We start from the raw sequence: 22,615 nt of genomic DNA, 5'->3' as shown, positions 1-22,615 counted from the left end.
CCTTAAACAGTTTCAGCAGCTAATGAGCCTTCCCTAATATCATGCTGATACATACTGTGGCAAATAATGCTGAACAAACCATAGTCATCATCTCAGTGCAAACTGGCATTATCTATACAGCCCAGGCCAACAGGAATGATGTTAAAATTCTCTGTTTGCTCCCAGGTTTAATTAATTGCAGTCGGGTAGGGAGATGCTATGGCTTGCACTAGAGTGAGGGAAATGGGGCAAGGGCTAAAAGATGGGTACTTAATCAAGATGAAAAACTGGTGGGCGGTGTGTTGGAGGAGGTGTGAGGAATTGGGTGCAGGTCTAGGGTAGTGTTGGATGAGGAATGTGAACAGACCACTGAGGTTAAAGCAAAAAAGGTCTTTCTGCAAAGAAACCAGAAAGGTGGTAGACAGCATCCAATCATGAAACTACTGCATTGCAATGTATACTTTCACTTGATGAATGTTTTAAAGATGTGAATTCTGATGTATGCTTTAATTTGTGATCTTGGCTGTACATTACTTGGAGGATTTGTCCAGTTACTAAACTGCATTGTAGCAGCATAGAATTCCTTAGCGTGAGTAGTGTGGTTTCATTTTTTACATTTACAAAATAATATTCAGCTTAATAAAAATTCGCTTTTTGTAATTTGAGTATGCTGTAAGTGAAATTTATGTCCTTGTTTATTCATATTGATCTTAAGCAGAGTGATCATTATCTATTTTTCTGTTTAGTACTTAGTTAGCCTAGATCTTGTGAAGAGTAGTACTGGATTTGATACTCTGTACATCACTTGTTCAACTTTTGAACATTAGTTTTCTTCCGCTGTTGCTTCTAACTAGCATAAATACCAGGTACAAGCTGTAGCAGAAAATAGACTAAAGTTTGACACAATCATGCCATGGTTAGATTAAATGATTGAGAGGACACAAAGTCTTTTTGTCTTCTCAGGTGTTAGTTGCAATTCTGTGCATTTGTTGTAAACCATGCTGTTCTGCTGGTTGTTTTTAGGTGCCAGTGATGATGCTGTTAGCTGTTCAGTGATGCTTGAAATACTTTACACTCTCTCAAAATCATCAGAACCCTTGCAGCATGCTGTCATATTCCTGTTTAATGGAGCAGAAGAAAATATTTTGCAGGTAAGAATATGCCAGAATTATAAAATGTGTATCAAAGCTGTGAATTAAGACTCTGTCAAAAGAAAGAGTAACTACAAGTACAGTGTTTATTTAATCTGTTGATATATTAGTTAATGCCAGTGTTAACATTCTGAGAAAAATATATTTGCTGTAAAAATGAAAAATAGATTAAGATTGTTGTCTATGTTAATTTAATTAGAATACTTTGATGTTCTGTTTTGTTTGTGTTGTGAGTGATCTGGCTGCCTTGTTTAACCTTGAGTTATAATCATACATGATGGAAAATAACACTTAGGTTGGTATGGAAGAGATTTGACCTGTATTTTCTTTGTTTTTCATCAAGGCTAGTCACGGCTTCATTACACAACATGAGTGGGCCAAGTCAATTAGAGCTTTTATTAACCTGGAGGCAGCAGGTGTAGGAGGAAAAGAACTTGTTTTTCAAACAGGTAGGAGCACGTATTGTGTCCAGTTTCTACACTGGGATAATTTGATCATGAGATAATGTAGACTTGAAAGAGTATTGAAAGTCGCTCACAAACAAAAGATAAGAGAACTGCTATGCCCTTTATCAACCCTCTGTAGCTAGTAAGTTGCTCTGCATCTTTAGATGCATGTAGGGTAAAGCACTGCAACAGAAGTTCCCTTAGAGATGGGAAACCTGTGTAGAACAGAACTAAGGAAATTGTATTTCTTTCCTACATCAAGATAGTAAGGAAAAAAGATTTCTATATCTCTTATCTCTTACGTACTCATACTTTCATATGCTTTTTTAATTTTCACATAACTCTTCCAAAATCTTTGCAGAGAGATGTTGGCATTAGAACTCCATCTGCTGCTTGGAGAGCAGCAAAACTTATCACATACACTGCTGTTATACTTCTGCTCCATCCTAGTTGGACTACAGATTTCCTTCTACTACTGCGGCTGCTTAATTTTTTACTTGCATTGAATGCTTTGATGGAGAGACTGTTCAGTAAAGAATTTTTATCTGTGATAAAGAATGTTGTGTTTAATTGGATTTATCATCCAATTTTGATGATAAATTGGAAATTCTGCTGAAGGTTGTGGTTTCTGCTTGGTCTTTGGTAGATGGTGTATCTACCTTGCCATTGAACACCCAAGGCATTCATGATTTTTCCCTCAAAGTGTGACTAAATATCTCAGGTATGTGAGTGCTTCAGCTGACACCAATGAACTTAGTATACCTTGTGGGGCAACAGCATTACAACTTTAGGGAGTTCCTATGTATTGTTTTTGTTGTTGTTACAATAAAGTTATCTTAATAGAAGTTCAAAAAATAATTGTTCTGAGCTTTCTGCTCATCTTTTATTAGGACCTGAAAATCCGTGGTTGGTACAGGCATATGTATGTGCAGCCAAACATCCCTTTGCCTCTGTAGTGGCACAGGAAATCTTTCAGAGTGGTATTATCCCAGCAGATACAGACTTCCGGATCTACAGGGACTTTGGTAATGTTCCAGGTATGGTATCAGAAGGCATGTCCATTTATCTAAGTATATAACAAGTAGACTGTTCTGTTGTTCACTATGTAAAGGTCCTCAACTTCGGTTTGGGTTGTAGTCTGGGAGAAAATTTTCCTGTCTTTTTCCTAAGGCAATAGCATTCGGCATTCCTGTGTCATGTAGTTTTTAAGAATGTTTTTGGAGACTGCTGTTTTCCAGAAAGAAACTACATGGTAGAAAATCAGTCTAAAAATTAGGGAAATGCTCCAGGAAATAGCAGTACACTTAAATACTTTGTTTTTAAACACTTTAGTAATGGTGCTAATAACTTGCTTCCAGGAATTAAATAACTAATGAAAAAAAAAATGAATAAACTAAAAGCAGCTTTTTTTAAGACAGTGACTTAGTAAGTAATAAATTTTCATTATCTGGGGGGGAAGGAGTGAGTGGAAGGCCAGGGTGTAATTAAGCACAAGACAGTGAAGGAAAGTTTTTTGGTTTTGCAGTGTGGTTTATAGATTCTTATCCATTCTGTAGAGAATTTTCAGTGGAAAAAAATGCGGAACAAAAAATGATATCTGAACAAACGTAATTCAAAAAAAAAAAAGTAAATGTTCCTCACTATCTGGCGTGAGTTGCCATTGGAATTACTTCCAAGAAAAGTGATCTTTCTGAACTGGTTTTCAGAGAAAAACTTATTCTAAACTTTTCAGGCTAGAAATGTACCACAGAACATAAAATAGCTGTCTTTCTACAATTTGTTCTGTTATTTGTTTGGAATTGTACCTGGTTCATAAATGGTAAATAAATTCTCCCTAACCTTGGCTTTTTCTAAACTCATAAAAATAATTGAGCTAGAGAAGTAATTTGTTCCACTTTGTCCACTGGTAGAATTGATTTGTTAAACCTCTGCAAAATCTTGAGGAGTCAGATTGCTGACAGGAGCTTTTTGCATATGCAACTGAGTGTATGCACGCTTTGGATATGCTGAATATATAACTTTTTTATCTTTACAAATTATTTGGGCATCTATAGAACTTTTGGACTGGCCATCTAAAAATCTGTGTACAAATCCATAGTAAAAAGAATACAGCTGGCATTTAGAGAAAGTGTTCTACAGTACTGCTTTTTTCACAGTGGAACTCTACTGATGTTTTAATAGTAAATATTTGGAAAACAAACATGTTGTTTCTTCTGAAGTTGACATGGCTAAGAATTTCCATGTGTTTCACCAGTAAAGAGACATAAATTTCTGTACAGATGTTATGTAATCAATAAGATAGTAAGGACACATTTTCATTTTAATTTGCTTTTTTTTTTTTAAAGGCAGGTGGAGTTCTGGTTAGTCTTGCATAAAGCAGGCTGATTTCTGAGGAAAGTACATGTGTTACAAAGTAGACCAGTGTTTTACATGAAATTTATCTGAGGTTTCACACTTGCTTTGTGTTTTTAGGTTTACATAATTTCTCTTGCTTTTCCTCTTTCTGTAGGAATAGACCTGGCTTTTATTGAAAATGGCTATATTTATCATACAAAGTATGACACATCAGACAGAATTTTAACAGATTCGATTCAGAGAGCAGGTTGGTATTTCTAAGATTTCAATAACTTACTGACTTACTTGTTACTATCAAAAATTCAGTAATAGCTATTAAGTCTTAAAGTAGGACTACATTGTTGTGTCTTCATTTTGATGTAAGGCTACTATCTCAATAAATTTATAATGTTAAGAACTACTTGACCATCTTGGTAAAAAAACAATGTTAACTGAACACATGCCTTTAAAATACATAGGGAATATGTTTGAGGAGCTCTGAAAAGAAAACTTTGTCACCATCCAGTGATGTTGATTTGAAAGTAATTTTAGAATCTAATTAAGGTAATCTAGCCATTTGAGTAACTTACATTCATTGATACCTGATTGTTCAGCATTTGTCATTCCTTTTCTCTTGGTAATTCCCCTTGTTGATTAATGATTGTCATGAGAGGATTATGGTTAAGTAGATAGCATAGAGATCAACTTGCCAGTAGAGATTTTTCATTTAGAATAAGTCTCAATTGACCTAACATAGCAGTACGTAGGCTGTGGATTGTTGGCAAATAACATCGATTTTCTACTAACAGATTGGATGTGTAGTAGGTTATTTCACAGATTTCAGTAAAGAAAATTACAGTAAGACTTCTAGTTTCTCAGAAAAACTAGCACAATCCTAAGCAGCTCCAGGTTTTTGACCACTGTCTTCTGTAAGCTAATAGAAGTCCACTGAGGGGTCCAGCATCAGTAAGAGCTTTAAATGTTTATTTGCACCAACACAACTGTAAGATAAAAAATAACACTTTCCTCTAAATTTCTGTTGGAAAGATGATTTTACTGCTCATAGTGGTTAGGGAGACCATTTCTTGGTAAACATTTCACAGCTTAAAGCAAAACAAACGTGGTTTTGGCTGTATTATGAGAGACAGGAAGGTGGTTTGTACCTGTACAAAAGAAAACAACTTCCTTGTTTCCTTACATTACTGTCATCGAGGAAAAAGAAGGCAGGTAATTCATAGTGAAACATGGAGTTAGCTACTGGGTGCAGGGACAAGAGCAAGAAGGTAAACAGAAAATGAAACTCCTCTTTTGGTAAGGCCTGAAGTCTACTGCTTATGGGCTGAAAGAGACATTGTCTGAGCAGCCAGGGATCAAGTTAGGAAAGCCAAAGCACTTTTAGAATTGAACTTATTTAGGGACATCAAGGGCAACAAGAAAAAGGCTTCTATAGGTACATCACTGATAAAAGGAAGACTAGGGAAATTGTGGCCCCTCTTTGGAAGGAAAAGGGAGACCTGGTTACACAGGATATGGAGAAGGCTGAGGTACTCAATGACATTTTTGCCTCAGTCTTCACTGGCGGGAGTGAAGACTTGCCTTGGGCCCCAGAAGGCGAAGGCAGGGACTGTAAAAGTGATGAAACACCTGCTGTAGGAAATTGGGTTCAAGACCATCTAAGGAACACAAAGGTGCACAAGTCCATGGGACCTGATGAGGTGCATCCATGTGTCCTGAACTGGCTGATTTAGTTGCTAAGCTTCTATCCATCAGACTTCAGAAGTCATGGCATTCTGGCGAAGTTCCCACTGACTGGAAGAGTGGAAAGATAGCCCCCATTTTTAAAAAGGGAAAAAAGGAACACTCGGAACTACAGGCCTCACCTCTGTACCTGGCAAGATCATGGAGATGATCCTTCTGGAAACTGTGCTAAGGCACATGGTAAACAAGGAGGTGATTGTTGACAGCCAACATGTCTTCACTAAGCGCAGATTGTGACTGACAAATCTGGTGGCCTTCTCCAGTAGGGTTACAGCACTGGTGGATAGGAGAAGAGCAACTGACATCATCTACCTGGACTTGTGCAAAGCATTTGACACTGTCCCACATAATATCCTTGTTTCTGAATTGGACAAACATGGTTTTTATGGATGGACCTTACCCATTGGGTGGGTAAGGAGTTGTCTGGATGGTCACAGTCAAAGACTTGTGGTCAATGGCTCAATGTCCAAGTGGAAATCCATAAAGAGTGGTGTTCCTCAGGGGTCAGTAGTGGGACTGGCACTATTTAACGTCTTCGGTGACATGTACAATGGGATCGAGTGCACCCTCAGCAGGCTTGCTGATCACACCAAGCTGTGTTGTGCAGTTGGCACACTGGAGGGAAGGGATGGCATCCAGAGGGACCTGGACAGGCCTGAGAGGTGGGCCTGTGCAAACTTCATAAGGTTCAACAAGGCCAAGTGCAAGGGCCCGCATTTGGGCTGGGATAATTCTAAGCACAAATACAGGATGGGCAGAGAATGGATTGGGAGCAGCCCTAAGGAGAAGGACCTGGGGGTGTTGATTAAAGAGAAGCTCAACATGCGCTGTCCGTGTGCACTGGCAGCCCAGAAAGCCAACCGTATGTTGGGCTGCACCAAAAGCAGTGTGACCAGCAGGTCAAGGGAGGTGATTGTCCCCCTTCTGTTCTGCTCTTGTGAGACCCCACCTGGAGTCCTGCATTCAGCTCTGGGGCCCCCAGCACAAGGAGGACATGGACCTGTTAGAACAAGTCCAGAGGAGGGCCATGAGGTTGATCAAAGGGCTGGAGCACCGCTCATGTGAAGACAGGCTGAGGGAGTTGGGGTTGTTCAGCATGCAGAAGAGAGGTCTCTGGAGAGACCTTGTAGCAGTCTTCCAGCGCCTAAAGGGTACTGGAAAAGGGTACAGGAAAGCTGGGGAGGGACTCTTTGTCAGGGAGTGTAGTGATAGTACTGCGAGTAATGGTTTTAAACTGAAAGACGGAAGATTTAGATTAAACATTTAGAAGAAACTCTTTACTGTGAGGGTGGTGAGGCACTGGCACAGGCTGCCCAGAGAAGCTGTGGATGTCCCATCCCTGGAGGTGTTCAAGGCCAGGCTGAATGGGGCTTTGGGCAACCTGGTCTGGTGGGACATGTCCCTGCCCGTGGCAGGGGGTTGGAACTGGGTGATCCTTAAGGTCCCTTCCATTCCAAACCATTCCATGATTATCTGATTCTGAAGATACGCTTTCTCCCTTCACTGATGTAGTATTTAAATATATGAATCTTTCCAAGTGTACTTACTTTAGGGAGAACTGTGTAGATTACCTTCTGAAAATACTTTGCACTGCTAATGATCAAATAGATATTTAGAATAATCAGTTGCATGTTCATTTCTCATGTTTTGGATAATTCAATACATTGTTGTTTTTTTTAAGTACATAGAAGAATGCTATGTACTAATTCATCAACCCTGATACAGTTATGTTGTGTATCTGCTTTTTTTAATAGGTGACAATATTCTAGCTGTCCTAAAATACCTTGCAACATCAGATAAACTGGCCAAATCTTTTGAGTATAGACATGGAAATGTTGTATTTTTTGATGTACTTGGCTTATTTGTCCTGGCTTACCCTGCTCGTGTTGGCACCATCATGAATTGCATAATAGCAGCAATTGCTTTTCTTTACTTAGGCAAGAAAGTATTCCAGCCCAAAACCAGAGGTAAGTCTAGTGTTTTGTTTTGAGATCAATCACATTATTATTTAATAACAATTAGTAGATCAAGAAGTACTCAGGAGGTAATGGCAAATGATCTCCATAAGTCCCTTCCAACCACAACCTTCTGTGAAGGTTCTCTGATTTGATAAACTTAAGGAATAAACTTTAGGTGTGCAGGAATTACTTTTGTTCTAAGAGATGAAAACTCAGTTGTGAATCATTATGATGATGAAATGACAGGCCTAGATGTATAGCATTTATGAATTACAACTATATCTTTTATCCATTTGTGAAGATTTAAACTAAATCTTTTAAAGATCTGAATATGGGGAAAAAAAAGTTTACCTACCATCTGTATAAACTCTTTGTTCTATTAAGACAGGTAGAACTTCAGAAATATGATTCATGAACTCCTGGCCATAGGCTGGAGCACATAACAACACAAACAGGAAAAATTATATCAATACTCAATAAAGGGTGTAAAACAACTTAAATCCTCTAGTTACACATTTTCATTTGAAGCATAGGAGCACACATTAAAATAAAAATAAAAAAAATCCAGAAAGCATTTTTAGAATATGAAAAAGTTAGAAGAAAAGCAACTCTGACATTTGTTGAGACCTTCTAGCTTATAGTCTCTTCACTGATTCCTTAGACAAATTTTTATTATCAGGAATATGATAACCTAGGAAATAGACTAGTTGTCTGGGAATTAATCCTGTAGGGAGGAAGACTGTAAAAGGAGTAGGCTACGTGATATAAAGACCATTCTGTAAAGAAATCTGCAGAGTGCACTTCTCCTACAGACTTCATGTGGTCATTACAGAAATTATGCTGAGGGTAGTTTTAATGTTGATTATAGTATTTAAAAATAATAGGTATGACTGTTGAATTAAACTTTTTTCTTCTTCTTCACAGTTATTAATAACTTGAAGAAATTCTTTACTGCATTTGGCTTAATACTGTTAAGTTGGATCTCCACACTAGTAACTGTGGTTATTGTGGCAGTGTTCGTCTCTCTCATTGGACGGTCTCTTTCTTGGTATACCCATTTCTATGTTTCTGTGTTTCTGTATGGCACTGCAGCTGCAGCTAAACTCATCCTTGTGCATACACTAGCCAAGAAGTTTTACTACAAGGTAAGCCTAATTTCATTGCCAGTTTTGAGGGGTGGTGAGTGTAGTGTTTAATCTCATTTAAACATAAGGATTATTGCTGTGTTAAATGAGAGTTAACAGCCCCTTGATTTAAGTCTTTGCCCTTGCTAATGACTTGTAGCAATTCCTGCTTGGGGCCAGGGGTGACAGACAAGAGCCTTGTAGAAGACAATGTAAGGTATTGTTTCTTTTCCTCTCTGCACTCTCCCTTTCTCCTATCATTTCATTGGTAAGAGATCAAAGTAACAGCTGGATAATTTATTTTTTTGATATCTTCAAGTGTTCTTGATACTTACAGAATTGACATCTATATGGTCTTTGAATCTTAACAGATTCTTGCTTCTGAATTTACGTGTATAATTGAGTGTCCCACAGTTTGTTTATTTTTGTACTTTTAATGAATCTTTTAATATTTTTGTTCATTATTTCATCTAATTTACCATGTAAATTTTTGTCATGAAACTTGGGATACCTGCTCTGTGTTGTATTCTGACCCATTATTATGCATGTTTGTTTGGTAAGGCCATTAGTATTCATTGCCTTCTAAGCAAATTTTTTTCAGATTGTTCACGTGAAAGCTTTTTTCTTACAACTATCAGAATTTATCATTCTGTAATGCAATAACCTGTGCTGTGTAAAGCTTTCTAAGTGGAGCTTTTGTAAAAAAAATTTGAGTTTTCAGCCTGCCAACTATGGTTATTCTGTATGATTATTCTGATATCTGTTACTTGTTTTGACCACAACTGGACCTGAAAGAGAACTCTTTATGTTCCACATTCTTTTCTGCCATAGATAAAAGTACTTTAGGCCCCTAGAAAGTTTGATTTCGATTTTGTCATGTTACCTTTTCATTGCTGTCATTTGTCATGATTACTGCATATCTATCTTTTTTGTGCAGAATTCTTCTGTGTTGAAGAATTGGTTAGAATTCTTCTGTGTTGAAGAGTTGGTTAGAATTCTTCTAACCAACACAATGTAACTTGCATAATAATGTCATAATTATAGTTCATAATAATCCCAAATGCGTAGATGATAGTTGAATTGTTTTGTATTTCTGTGGTGCCTTGAGGTATCTGGGCAGATGGTGCTCTTAAAAGGGAGAAGTCAACTGCTTGAGCCTGTTTTAGGTTTACAGGTTTTAGGCATGATGGTATTTAGTCATTCAGTTTACCATTACTTATCCTTCTCAGCCGTTTGTACAAGCCTAGGGTGGTGGAATTTAAGAAACCTAAGTTGTCAGTCAAATTCAATTTCATCCAAATACTTCAAGTTTTAAAAAGTACTGATATTTTACTTGACTGGTGTGCGTTCTGAGTGTATCCATTATTTACTCATCTGGAAGTTGTTTGTTTTATAGAGTATGTGTATGAATAATTTTCAGTAAAAGGTCACTAGCATTATTATTTTTTAAAGATGAACCATTTATAAAATAGATGGGACATAACCTCTATTCCAAAAGACTAGAATAAGGTACTTACTGACAGGAGAGCTTACTTTACCTAATCATTCAGTTGTTTCAGGTGCTGGATCTAGTTCTTACCTGTTGATTGTCTGAAGAACAGATCAGATGACTAGATACCGCGCCTCTCTCAATTTTATTGGCGCGCTATAGCGTGCAGTATTCCACACTTTATGCTGCCTCAGTAATTTACGTTGTCCCTAAGAAGTGTTGCATAAAAATTTTGGAAGCTAATCTGTTACTTGGGTATTACAGGCAATGCCTAGGTGTTGATGAAGCAGTGTGTCTTCTGTTACTGGCTCAAGAACTTGCGATGTAATAACTTTTTGTTTTGAAATATGTTTGGTAACCCAAAAGTTTCTTATCCCTACTGCCCAACGTTTTTCACAGCCCAAAACTCAACTAAGTGCTTGTTGATAGCTTTTCAGTGAAGCTGTCCTTCTTGCTGCTAACAGCATTCACAGTTACAAGTCTTGTGCTGCAAACAGTGCAACACTGCATTTAACTAAAGACAACAAATAAAAACACATTTTTAAGGGTTAATTTTTTTTTTCTAAAACATATCTGATACTAACTCAACCATACATGTCCTCTTCAAAACAAATAATGTATTAAAAAAGCAGACTTCTGAAGTGACAGCTGTGGTGTGACACATAAAAGCACCAGTGTAATGTTTATCCAATAATAACATTACTTGCTTAAGAAGTAGTATATTAACAACTGCTGTGCAAAAGCAGTTTAGAATTTCAGGAGGTATATATAATTCTTTTCACACATAAGTAGTACATAACTTGTTGATATGCTTCACAAATACCAGTGCTTTTTATAAAAAGACCTTATTGCATATGTACCTGAAACATTAGCCTGCCATCTTCTTGGTATTGTAATTTGTACTCCACTCCTGTCCATCCCATTCTGTGTAATCTCTTCTTCAAGCTAAGTCAGAGCAGATGGTTAAGAAAAGAAAAGCACCTACAAGTGAAAACTGTCATGACTAACTCTATGGCAGGGAGAGTCGTGAGATGGTAAATGTTTTATGTGGACAAAGCAATTGTAACAATTACATAGAAGAAATCGGAGTTTTTGTGTGTGTTCTTAAGAAACACGATACACAAAATATTTTTGCTCGGCAATAACTGATTCCCTTTTTTGTTACAGAATATGAATGACCTGAACCTGGGAGATGTGTTTTTTGATGCCTCATTGCTGATTTGGACTATAGCATTGGCTGTGATTACTCAGATAGGCCTTTGTTCAGCGTTCATTTGTATGTTGTGGGTGGCATTTCCATTACTCACTAAGCTGATGATCCATAAGGAATTCAGACAAAAAGGTATGAGTTTGTGGGGGGGAGATAATTGCAGCGTTTGGAGCAGAAAACCTGTGGTTTTTTTTTTTGTTTGTTTGTTTTGTTTTTGTTTTAACATAAGAGTAGTTTTGCAGTGGTTTTGGAAGAGTTACATTGGCATCAGCTATGTAAAATGGGGTCCTTTTTTCCTATCCATCTCAGGGTGAGGACTAGTATTGTACATTGGGCCTTGCAGCAGTGTTTGGATATATTATTAATGCTATGTGCTTTATGTTTTGTAGGTGCCACAATTAAGTTTCTTGTGCTGTACATGCTGGGAATGCTTGTTCCCTATCTGTATATAATGTATCTTAGTTGGACTATATTTGAAATGTTTACTCCTATCATGGGACGAAGTGGTTCAGAAATTCCACCAGATGTAGTGTTGGCAGGATTTATTGTGGCCATCACTATGATTCTGTCATCCTATTTTGTAAGTAGAGTTTTTAAATGATGTTGAAAACTTCTAAGCTTTCTCTAGAGTTGAAAAAAAAAAATTTTTTTTCTATACTTCTATTTGAAATTAATGGTATTGTTGAACATCTCAAGTGTTAATGCAAGGAAATTCTAGGAAATGTGAAGGATCCTATGTTTTATGTTAGAGAGAAGTAATTGAAGCAGGGATTACAAAAATGTATCTGCTCAGTCGTGATGTAGTAATAACTGGTGTAAAATACAAAAAATTGATGATAGCATTTGAACAGGTATTCATTTTAGGTGGAGTGTGGTATGTGGCTGAACAAAAAATGTACTACATTTCCAAAAAAAGAAAAATGTTTTTTTTTTTATGCTGCCCTTGCTGCACAGTTTTCAGGACTTTTTTTTGGCAGATGTTTTTAAAAAGATTTTTTTTTTTTTTTGAAAGTTTTGGAAAGTAGTCACCTTTTTTTCCTTCTGGTTTTAGATATTGAGGTTGTGAAGTCTTTCTGTGTCATATAGCATGTGTAATACACGTTCAATTCCAGAAGTGAATTTTAGAGTTACACATAAGTGTCTTTCATTTCTCAGTCTTGTAGTTTTATAACTGGACTGTCTCTTTGTTCTCTAGATTAACTTCATTTACCTTGTCAAAAGTACAAAACTGACGCTAATAACTTCAACTGCTGTGTCTGTAGTCACTCTGATTCTCGTTTGCAGTGGAATCTTCTTTCCTTACAGTTCTGATATGGCTAACCCAAAGCCTAAGCGAGTCTTTCTCCAGGTAAGAAGAGTCTTGCATATCGTATTGATTCTGTGCTGCATGCAAGAGGGTTCTTTGGTTGTTTGGTTTTCTTTGTTTTGTTTCTTATTAGTTATTACTGTTTTTAAAGAACTTAAACCCTGAAGTAGTCTCTATTGTTTGCTTGATTTAAATTCTAACATTTTTTTTGTAGATTTGAACAAATTGCTGCTGTTCCCCATGTTTAATTTGCATGTCTAGTCTTCTCAGAAGAATAGGTATTTTTAGGTGTATTTAAGTATGAGTTAAATAAGCAATTATCATTACAGAAGTGAATGCAATGGGAGATGTCTAAATATTTACAGGCACAGACATCTATTCAAATTACATGTTTTTATGGTGTTCTGTTTTATCTGTGTAACTGTATTCATAAATGCTTAGATTTGTGTTGAGTACATACTGAAAATGCATTAGACTTTAAGGGTTGATATGGTGGATATTTCAGAATGACTTTTGACTTGCAAACTGCACAGACTCTTAGCATCTTTCTGTGCATCTTTTTCTACTTCTACTTGCAGCACACGAGCAGAAGATTTCATGACCTAGATGGAAACCTGGTTAAAAGTGACTCTGGTATATGGATTAATGGATTTGATTATAATGGAATATCTCACATAACTCCCCACATACCTGAAATCAATGACACCATTAGAACTCCATGCGAGGAGTGGGCTCCTTTTTGTGGCCTGCCTTGGATTCTACCAGTGCATTTCATGTTCCGGTTGGTGTGAACACTGCTTTGTTTGAGCATTTGCTACAAAGCCCATTGGTTATGCAGTTTATGCAACCTTACTTCTGTAAAGGACAAAAAAAATAAGTCTAATCTTGGCTTAAAAGTAAATTATCCTTCCCTTTCAGCAGATGCTTGAACTTCTGTGTAGGTACAGTGTCATCTGCCACAATCTATGAGAGAGATTGCTGGGTCTGCTGGAGGACTTCTAGATGTTGATGTGTGGGAAAACAAATATTGGCACCAGTGGAGAAAAAAGCAAGGGGGAGCTTCTAATGGGCACTTCATAGTAGGAGTATGTGTTTCTTCCATGTTTCTTCTGTGTCAAGTCCAGTTGGAGGCCAGTCACTAGTGGCGTTCCCCAGGGCTCGGTGCTGGGGCTGGTCCTCTTTAATATCTTCATCGATGATCTGGACGAGGGCATTGAGTGCACCCTCAGTAAGTTCGCAGATGACACCAAGTTAGGTGCGTGTGTCGATCTGCTCGAGGGTAGGAAAGCTCTGCAGGAGGATCTGGATAGGCTGCACCGATGGGCTGAGGTCAACTGCATGAAGTTTAACAAGGCCAAGTGCCGGGTCCTGCACCTGGGGCGCAACAACCCCAAGCAGAGCTACAGGCTGGGAGAGGAGTGGTTGGAGAGCTGCCAGGCAGAGAAGGACCTGGGAGTGATGGTGGATAGTCGGCTGAATATGAGCCAGCAGTGTGCTCAGGTGGCCAAGAAGGCCAACAGCATCCTGGCTTGCATAAGAAACAGTGTGACCAGCAGGGCTAGGGAGGTGATCGTCCCCCTGTACTCAGCTCTGGTGAGGCCGCACCTCGAGTACTGTGTTCAGTTTTGGGCCCCTCGCTACAAGAAGGACATCGAGGTGCTTGAGCGAGTCCAGAGAAGGGCAACAAAGCTGATGAGGGGCCTGGAGAACAAGTCCTACGAGGAGCGGCTGAGGGAGCTGGGCTTGTTCATCCTGGAGAAAAGGAGGCTCAGGGACGACCTTATTGCTCTCTACAGATACCTTAAAGGAGGCTGTAGTGAGGTGGGGGTTGGTCTGTTCTCCCACGTGCCTGGTGACAGGATGAGGGGGAATGGGCTTAAGTTGTGCCAGGGGAGGTTTAGGTTGGATCTTAGGAAGAATTTCTTTACCGAAAGGGTTGTGAGGCATTGGAACAGGCTGCCCAGGGAAATGGTGGAGTCACCATTCCTGGAAGTCTTCAAAAGACATTTAGACGTAGAGCTTAGGGATATGGTTTAGTGGGGACTGTTAGTGTTAGGTCAGAGGTTGGACTCGATGACCTTGAGGTCTCTTCCAACCTAGAAATTCTGTGATTCTGTGATTCCCTTTTTCCACGTCACCTCAGCTGGTAACAGAGGAAATCTAGAATAGCTACTTTCCCCAGAAGAAAGCTAGCTTCCATGCCTGTTTCTCATACCTCAGGAGTCTTGTGAACAGAAATGTAGAATTTTATATTTTTTTACTTATTTACTTTTTAGTTATTTTTTATTTATTTTATTGTTTTGTAAAGTAAGGCAGATCAAAGTAACAGATAAAAACACTAGTAACTGTTGTTCTGTTACTGTGTCCTTTAAATATTCGACTGGCTGCAAGCTGTTAAATTTTAACTGCTTTCTGCCACCATAAATACCTTTTGAGTATTTTGTTTATTAACAATGCGGTCAGCTAAGCTATACAAAAACTTATTCTTCTCATATTTTAGCACCTCTGACTGTTGCATTGAGATAAAATTATAACATTATATATTTATTTAAACAGGAAAAACTGGTATCTTCCTGCTCCAGAAATTTTTCCAAGAAGCCCCATTCACTTCAAAGTTCTGGCCAAAGAGCTAATGCCCTGGAACTCTGTGAGGTTAAGCTTTGAAGTATCTGGTGAGTGACTGAAGCTTCTATTTTGTGATTTATTTTTATGCCCATAATAGATAAGGTTCTAAGTCTAGTACTGCAGGTTACAGTGCCGTTCCTAAGATAGTGAGCTTTGTGTGATTGGCATGAATTAATTCAGTTTCATAACATGCTAGAAGCTGTGGATGTTGTGTTGCAGTTGTTATTTGGGGGACTGATATCTTGTCTATTTTAAGTAAGCTTTGATCATTTTTAGCAAGTCCCTTCTTGAAGTTCATTTTAGACCTCTGTCCATTCTTTACATCGTCATCTAATTTGTCTCACTACATAGAAATAATAGAAGCTTCTCTAGAGAAGACAGTATAGCTCTATCTTGTGTTGGAAGACACAGGTAGTAATACATAGGTTACGTGTTACTATTTAGGAAAATACGTTATTGGAATGAAAGGAAGGAGGGCAAACGTTTTTATCTCCTTTCAGCTGTTCATACATCTCGATACATTTCCCTGTCTACAGGTCCAAGTCACATGTCACTGTATATTCGGCCACACAAAGGGTCAGCTCTGTCTACCTGGTCTCTTGGAGATGGAACGCCAGTAGCTAGTGTAGGAGGAGACTACTTCGTATTTTACTCCCATGGGCTGCATGCTACACCATGGAACTTCTGGATAGAGCTTACAGTAAGTATGCTGCTGTTGGAAACGTGGTGACCCCTTGGTCTTCTACTTTGTCCCTCTACTGTGTGTATCAGCTCATACATATTTCGATGCTTTGTCTTCTAACTTGCCATTAAGTCAAAGGGAGAACATTTTCCTTGTTTGCACAGTGTTAGGCCTTAAGCTTGGATTTCTCTCATTTTAACTCATAGTTCTTGAAGTTTTATCTTTATTGCTGTTATTTCACAGATCTTTTTCCTGTTGTAAACAGTTCCCATGTCATATATTTTGTTAGGGGGAAATTACAGGGAATCCTTGGTAGGAAACTTACCTGTCTTGATACTGAAGAAAATCATAAAAATTTTGTCTTCTGTACTGTACCTCTGTTTGGAAGCAAGGCTTCCAGCATTCCTATTCCAGTGGGATTTATGATCCCTCATTCCCACTGTTAAACTGCCAATGAAGATTTTATTTTTTCAGATCTGTGAGTTACTATCATGGTTTTAATAATGAGGCTTATTATAGGTTTAATTTTGAGGAAATATTACTAGAACTTGTGGAAATTCAGAAAGTTTGTTGTTCCTTCTTAGATCATACAGTATGAACATGTAACCAAGTAATCCTTATGAGGATACCTGGTAAAGGCAGACAGGAATCTACAGCATAACAAGCTTTGTGAGATTGATAACTGCAAAGCCTAGGCATAAAAGGCTTTTCATTCTAAGCGTAAACAGTAGAAAGATCAGTAAAAATACCATGTTAGTGTCCATGTCTTGATTTGCTAGCAAAACGTATAAATACAAATGTTGAATTTAGAACATGCAAGTTTGACATGTCATAGGCCCTGCGATATAAATACCTAGTTGCAATTTCAATTTAAATTTAACTTCTCATGATACTGACACAGTTGAAGATATGAAATGCTTTAACTTACAGAACAATAACCTGTGGGATGTAGTTTGTTGCATAGATAAGTCTGTGGAAAAGTACATCTGGATTGGGTTTACACGTTAAACTCCACAAACAGTCATAAATACCATGTTGCCCTCTCTCACTTGCAGGCTTCAGAAAAGCATTCTGATGGAATAGTCTCCCTTGCCATAGCAGCACACTATTTTTTTGGGGAAGATCAAAAATCACCTCAACTCTATGCCTTACTGGAGAGACTTCCAAACTGGACGTTTTCTTCTGGTTGGTCCTGCACCTATGACCTTTTTGTATTTTAATGTTAACAGTAATACAACGCTGATAGGGTGATCTCTCTCCAACATAGGATGCTGTCATAGCAAACATCCTAACAAGATAGCACAGACTTTCACAGTAATTTAAAATACGTTGGCTGAAAATGGTGTTTCTTTGGCAGTTTGGCTATTTAAAGGCTACAGCTGTCTTGGGGAAAAGGTGATACCCTGTCAACTGAGCTGGTTCTTCCACTGAAATGGCAGTTTGACCAGTGAGTTTCTGAACATGAAAACTGCATTTTAGGAATAACGTTAGCATAATACAATGGCAATTGTAATGAAAGGGCCTCATTAAGTTATTTTAATGTAACATAAAATATAACTGTACTTCACACACACCCGCCGTCCACTCAGGGGAGGTTCAGACTGGACATATGGAAAAACTTATTTCCTGTGAGCATGGTTGAACCCTGGAACAGGCATCCTAGAAAGATGCGTGATGCTTCATTCCTGTCAATGTTCAAGAGACGTTTGGGTAATGCCCTTAATAATATGCTTTAACTTCTGATTAGCATGGTCAGGCAGCTGGACTTGATGGTCTTTACAGGTCCCTTCCGACTGAAATACCCTTCTGTATGGGTACTATCACGTGCCACTCCTATCCGTCCTATTAAAGTAAGGCCTTCAGACTTACTTGCAGGTAGCTGTTTACATGATGGGGGAAAGAAGCAGCAAAGCCCTAACATTACTTCTGTCACTGGATGAAGTCACTGAAAGTTCTGATGCCTGTGAAGGTTGCAAATGTACAATGCAGAAAACCCAGTATTCTGGAATGTGGTAATTATTTATCCAGATTAACTTTACCAATTAATATGTTTCTTTTAAAAAATTTGGTTCCTACCTTTTGCCTGTCTTTTTGGTGTTGAAACTTGGGTGGGTAAGTTTGACCTGTCTCCTTGTGCAGGTGTTCCCTTTAGGATCTTTTAGTATCAGCGTACAAGCATATGACTTACTCTTGTATGTAAGGCTGCCAAGGAACCACTCCTTTGAGTGGATGTCTTATAATTAATCCAATCTAAATTTCAAGTTATCTTCTGATTTACTAGAATTAGCGAACTTTTGGTATCTCCTTTGGAGAGACTTTTTTTTTTACTAACGTGACAATATTGCACTTTGCTGATACATATAATTGGTTCTTCAAGTATGCTATTGTTCCTTACGGAAACCAGCAGTCATCTTTAGAAGAATGTATGATATCTCTGGGTCGCTTTTCTTGGTTTTATTTCCACAGGATGGGTTTATAAATGTCTAAATGATCTAGAGTATCTTCCAGTTTCAACGAGCTTTGAATTCTGAAGCCACTTACCTGTTGTTGTGTTTTTATTTTTCCCTTTACACCCTACAGGTTTTTTTCAGTGCACTGTAATAATTGATGTTAGTTTCTGAAATTCAAAGAGCTCTGTGCACTTGAAGAAACTTTTACTTTTTTTCCAAATTAAATATAAAATATTGTGACATCAACACCATGCTATGAATTACACAGATTCATGTTTTGCCTCATGAACATTGCCAAAGAGCATGCAAAGCAGACTTTGTGCATGCATCATCATTTCAAGTAGAAACATGCTAATACTGGGAAGCTTACAAGGCATATGGAAGAAATTTGTGACACTTTAATATGTGTGAGCTGTGACAGATAGCAGAGCAGTTCCCCATTCAGGTATCGTCCCTTCAGATTGGCCTGTAGTTGTGTAGGTAAGTGGCAAGAAACAGTTATATTTGCTGCAAGGTCCATTTGCAAACATTGTTGACTGACTCATGGACTAGGGGCAGAGATTTAATTACTGTATTTATACTGAACTGGACATCAGTATCTTAAAACCAGTGTCATCCTACATTAACGTGAATTGATCATCACTCGCTTGATTGTATCTGATTTGAAAGTACATTCTGTATACTATGCATTCATATTTAAAAAACAACTTGTGCTATTAATGTTTTGGGAAAAAAAGCTTCAGAACTGTTACGTGTCTTGAATCTCAACAAATGCTGTGCGTTGTGCTGTAGCCAATGCACAGCTGGTTAACTAAAGCTGCACTGATATTTACTGTCTTCCCCTGATTTGATTCTTATTCTGTTTTGTGTCTGATTTATAGCTTTTTAAAAAAGTGCTGTGTGAAGAAGTCATACTGAGAGCCAAAAATGTCAAAATGCCTGTTAGCAATTTCTGGAACTTCCGTGAAGCAGTAACTGTTGCTAACTCAGGATTTAACCTTTATTAAATAATTTAATTATGAGGGATGTCTAATTTGTTGTAAATCACTGGATTTATAAATAAAAGTGAACCTTAATCAGTAAAACTTGATGGTAAGCATGATTGTTAAAGACATATTTGAGTTGTCTTTATTTCTTGTGTTAATGTTGTATTTTTGCTTTGAGTGGAAGTATTGCTAAGTGATACTGGAAACATCTGGAGTTAGAGCTATGTGGAATATGTGCATGGCCAAGGAATGTAAAAAATTATCTGAGTGGAGGACTCTGGCCCTAGTTGCTTGGACAGGAAAGTTTTCCTTGAAACAAGATACATTTTGGAGGAGGAATTGGTAGCAGAGTTGCAAATACTTGTCAAAACTGGTAGTTGAGAACAAATGATGTTGTTGATCACAGGCAGAAAAACACAGTAGAAAATTTTGCTGTTTGTGTGTGTCTGTTTCCCTATTCAATAAAAGCAGATCAGTCTGCTGCAGCTGCGGTTTCTTAATTCTCATACGAAGAACTGCATGTCTTACTCTGTGAAATAAACACAAAGAAAGCAGGTGGTGATTTTGAGGATAGCAGGGCATAGGAATAGAAAAAGGTTTTTTCTGAGTGGGACAATAAGCAGCTAGTTGACTGGAATTCACCTATATTAATCTGAGATAGTTCACATGCACAGCCTTTTCTAAGCTGCTTTGCTTTATGTTAATTCTGGGTCTCCCCTAATTTTTGATGTCTTTAAGAGTCTGTTACATTATTTATTAACACACATCATTCTGTTATGTATCTAGAGGGAAAAGGGCTTCAGAAATACGTTACTTACCAATGTAACTGTGTGTTTGCAAAGGAGGCCTGTGTCTGTTGTGACTGTGCAATCTAATGCAGCATCAGAATGTGTCACGGTGCCTTCAGATTGCATGTCAAGTGAAAGTATGTGTTTGCAGAAAAAACGCTGGGATAAGTGCAATGAACAGGAGAGTTTCAGGCACGACACATAAAAGAACAGACAGCTGAACTAGGTGGAGCTGTTCTTTATTAGCAATACCTGTTTTAATGTCTGTTCAATTTAGGTTGAGTTGTAAGCCTGCTGGAAAACGCTAATCAAATAGACAAGATCTAACAAGTCTGTACAGACCTAATTGTAGCATATAGGACAGAGCTGCTGAAGAGTGCTGCGTGTGTTGTAATGTTCACTATTTTTTTTTCCTTTTCCCTTGGGGATGGAACCTAATTTGGTGCTTGATAATGATCTAGAAGGAGTTGGCAGGATGACAGATCTTAAAATCTGATATGCAGCATTAGTGAAGGATGGCTGAAAAAAAAAAACAAAAACAAAAACAACATGGAACATCAATAGCCCTGAATTACGTGCTCTAGCCACAGTTTTGTGATATGAAATTGCTTAACCAGGGCTTTTATTCTGAACTCAAAAATAGTCCTGAAGGTTTGTAGTATTTAGCCTAGAAAGGAATCATTCTGTCAATCTAGTCTGAAACTCTGGGACAAATACCAATAGGTTCAAACAAATTTAAGTTAATTACCTAGTAATAAATTAAGCTTCAAAGACAATAGGTACAGATGGATTTAAGTAAGTGTCTTAGTTGTCCATGCATGTTTTGTTTGGGGATGTTGGTTTTCTGTGTGTGTGCATGTTGTTGTTTGATAATTGATCAATATTAGAGAACTTTGTCATTTAGCTTCAACTTTCAGTTCTGGGTTTTTATAAAGCCTCTTCTTGGCGTTACTAATTTCAGATGGTACATGGTATGTAGAGAACTCATTAAGATCTCAGGTTGCATCTTTATTTCAGAGTTAACTTAAGAGTCATATGAGAAAGCTGCTTGGAAGAAAAAAATTAAGGTGTCTAGATACACAGTGGATTTATGGTCTCTGTTCTGGAGACTAAAAAGTAGCTTATTTAGTACTGAACTTTGATCTGTCACTTTCACTTTCTGCTCTTTTTGTTTTCTGCCTGACTTTGGCTACAGATCTTTTTGCTACAACAGTGCTGGAGCTGAATTTTCCTTTCTTTCTTAACGTTTAATTTTTCTTTGCTTTTTTTTTTTGTTGTTGTTGTTGTCTTTCTTTGATTTGGTATGTCTATAATGAAAAAAATCTTAGTTCTTCCTACCTGTTCTCAGATTGCATTTCCACATCGGCACTTGCATTATATTCACATTACGTGCCCAACTTTATCTTTATGTGATCAAGAGCTGCCTGCCAGGTACGGATGAGAGAGTATCGATTGGTATCTATTCCTTGTGTAAATAACCCATTTAAAGAGTTTTCTGCACTTTAACCTCACTTATGAAAATGGAGGTAATTAATAGTATACAAATAGAGCAGCACAAAACCAGAAAGTCAATACATGGTCCTGTCCTCTCCGTTATGAGTTCAAGCACTGGGATTATTTTTGCCGGTCACCGTTAGCGAACATTCATCTCATTAACCACTACAATCTTTCAACAGTCTTCAGCACTCAGCTATAGAATAAACTATCATGAGACAGTAAGTAGTGTCTGTGGCCATTTATTTTTTCTTAAGGCTTTTTGTCCCTTTGGTTGTTGCAGCTTACTGCCCTAAACAGTGGGTGACTACCTATTGTTTTATAATCTTATTGTAGCAGTACACAGCTTTTTTTCCCCTTAATTGATAGCAACAAAAAAGGGCCTCTTTTGCACAGGTCCCAGCTAGATTACGCATTAAGGTATTTCTATCTACTTAGCAGTGGACCTCAACCTATAGCTTATAGGAGCTTTAAAACTAGCTTTTTACATTTGTTGCTTTGCAACTGGCTAAAACAGTAGTTAAAAATAAAAATTAATCTACTTTAGCTGACCAAAGTGGTGGTTTAAACTTCCCAAAGAACTATTACTTCAGTCAACCAGTTCTGCAAGTACACCCTGTGAGAGTTTTCAGTGAGCAGCAAGTAACCCAGCATTGTTGCTCTTTTTCAGCTGACATTAGTGTTGTGCAGGATGAGACCCAGATCAAGAAAACATGGTCATGAGCAAATGCTGGTGAAGGATGAAATGTGTTATCTTTAAATATAGACATTAAATGGTTATGTAGGCCGGCCTTGCAAGAACTAGGGCAGCCTGCTTTATGTTAGCCGGATAAAC

At 37.9% G+C, this 22,615-nt stretch overlaps 1 protein-coding gene across 4 annotated transcripts in view; it reads left to right on the top strand.

Annotated features, from left to right (window-relative positions):
- Positions 1-22,615, top strand: part of ERMP1 (endoplasmic reticulum metallopeptidase 1) — a gene marked incomplete at its 5' end in the record, with an annotated part of 43,718 nt that overhangs the window by 3,564 nt on the left and 17,539 nt on the right. For 3 of the 4 annotated variants that reach the window (XR_014619306.1, XR_014619307.1, XM_084305301.1), the window contains 12 exons: positions 1,003-1,130; positions 1,474-1,579; positions 2,467-2,613; positions 4,086-4,178; positions 7,423-7,635; positions 8,551-8,771; positions 11,407-11,581; positions 11,839-12,029; positions 12,645-12,797; positions 13,334-13,536; positions 15,312-15,427; positions 15,917-16,080. Coding sequence is in view for 2 of the 4 variants with exons in the window: in XM_084305301.1 (XP_084161427.1) it covers positions 1,003-1,130; positions 1,474-1,579; positions 2,467-2,613; positions 4,086-4,178; positions 7,423-7,635; positions 8,551-8,771; positions 11,407-11,581; positions 11,839-12,029; positions 12,645-12,797; positions 13,334-13,536; positions 15,312-15,427; positions 15,917-16,080 (1,910 nt within the window). Of the gene's footprint in view, positions 1-1,002; positions 1,131-1,473; positions 1,580-2,466; positions 2,614-4,085; positions 4,179-7,422; positions 7,636-8,550; positions 8,772-11,406; positions 11,582-11,838; positions 12,030-12,644; positions 12,798-13,333; positions 13,537-15,311; positions 15,428-15,916; positions 16,081-17,117; positions 19,615-22,615 lie in introns of those variants that run through there. The other variant, XM_084305300.1, reaches the window with a different exon arrangement.

The sequence above is a fragment of the Netta rufina genome (genome assembly GCF_964035555.1).
Source record: "Netta rufina genome assembly, chromosome: Z".
Lineage (NCBI taxonomy): Eukaryota > Metazoa > Chordata > Aves > Anseriformes > Anatidae > Netta > Netta rufina.
The sequence above is the reverse complement of the archived record's forward strand: the minus strand, read 5'-3'. Positions and strand labels throughout refer to the sequence as shown.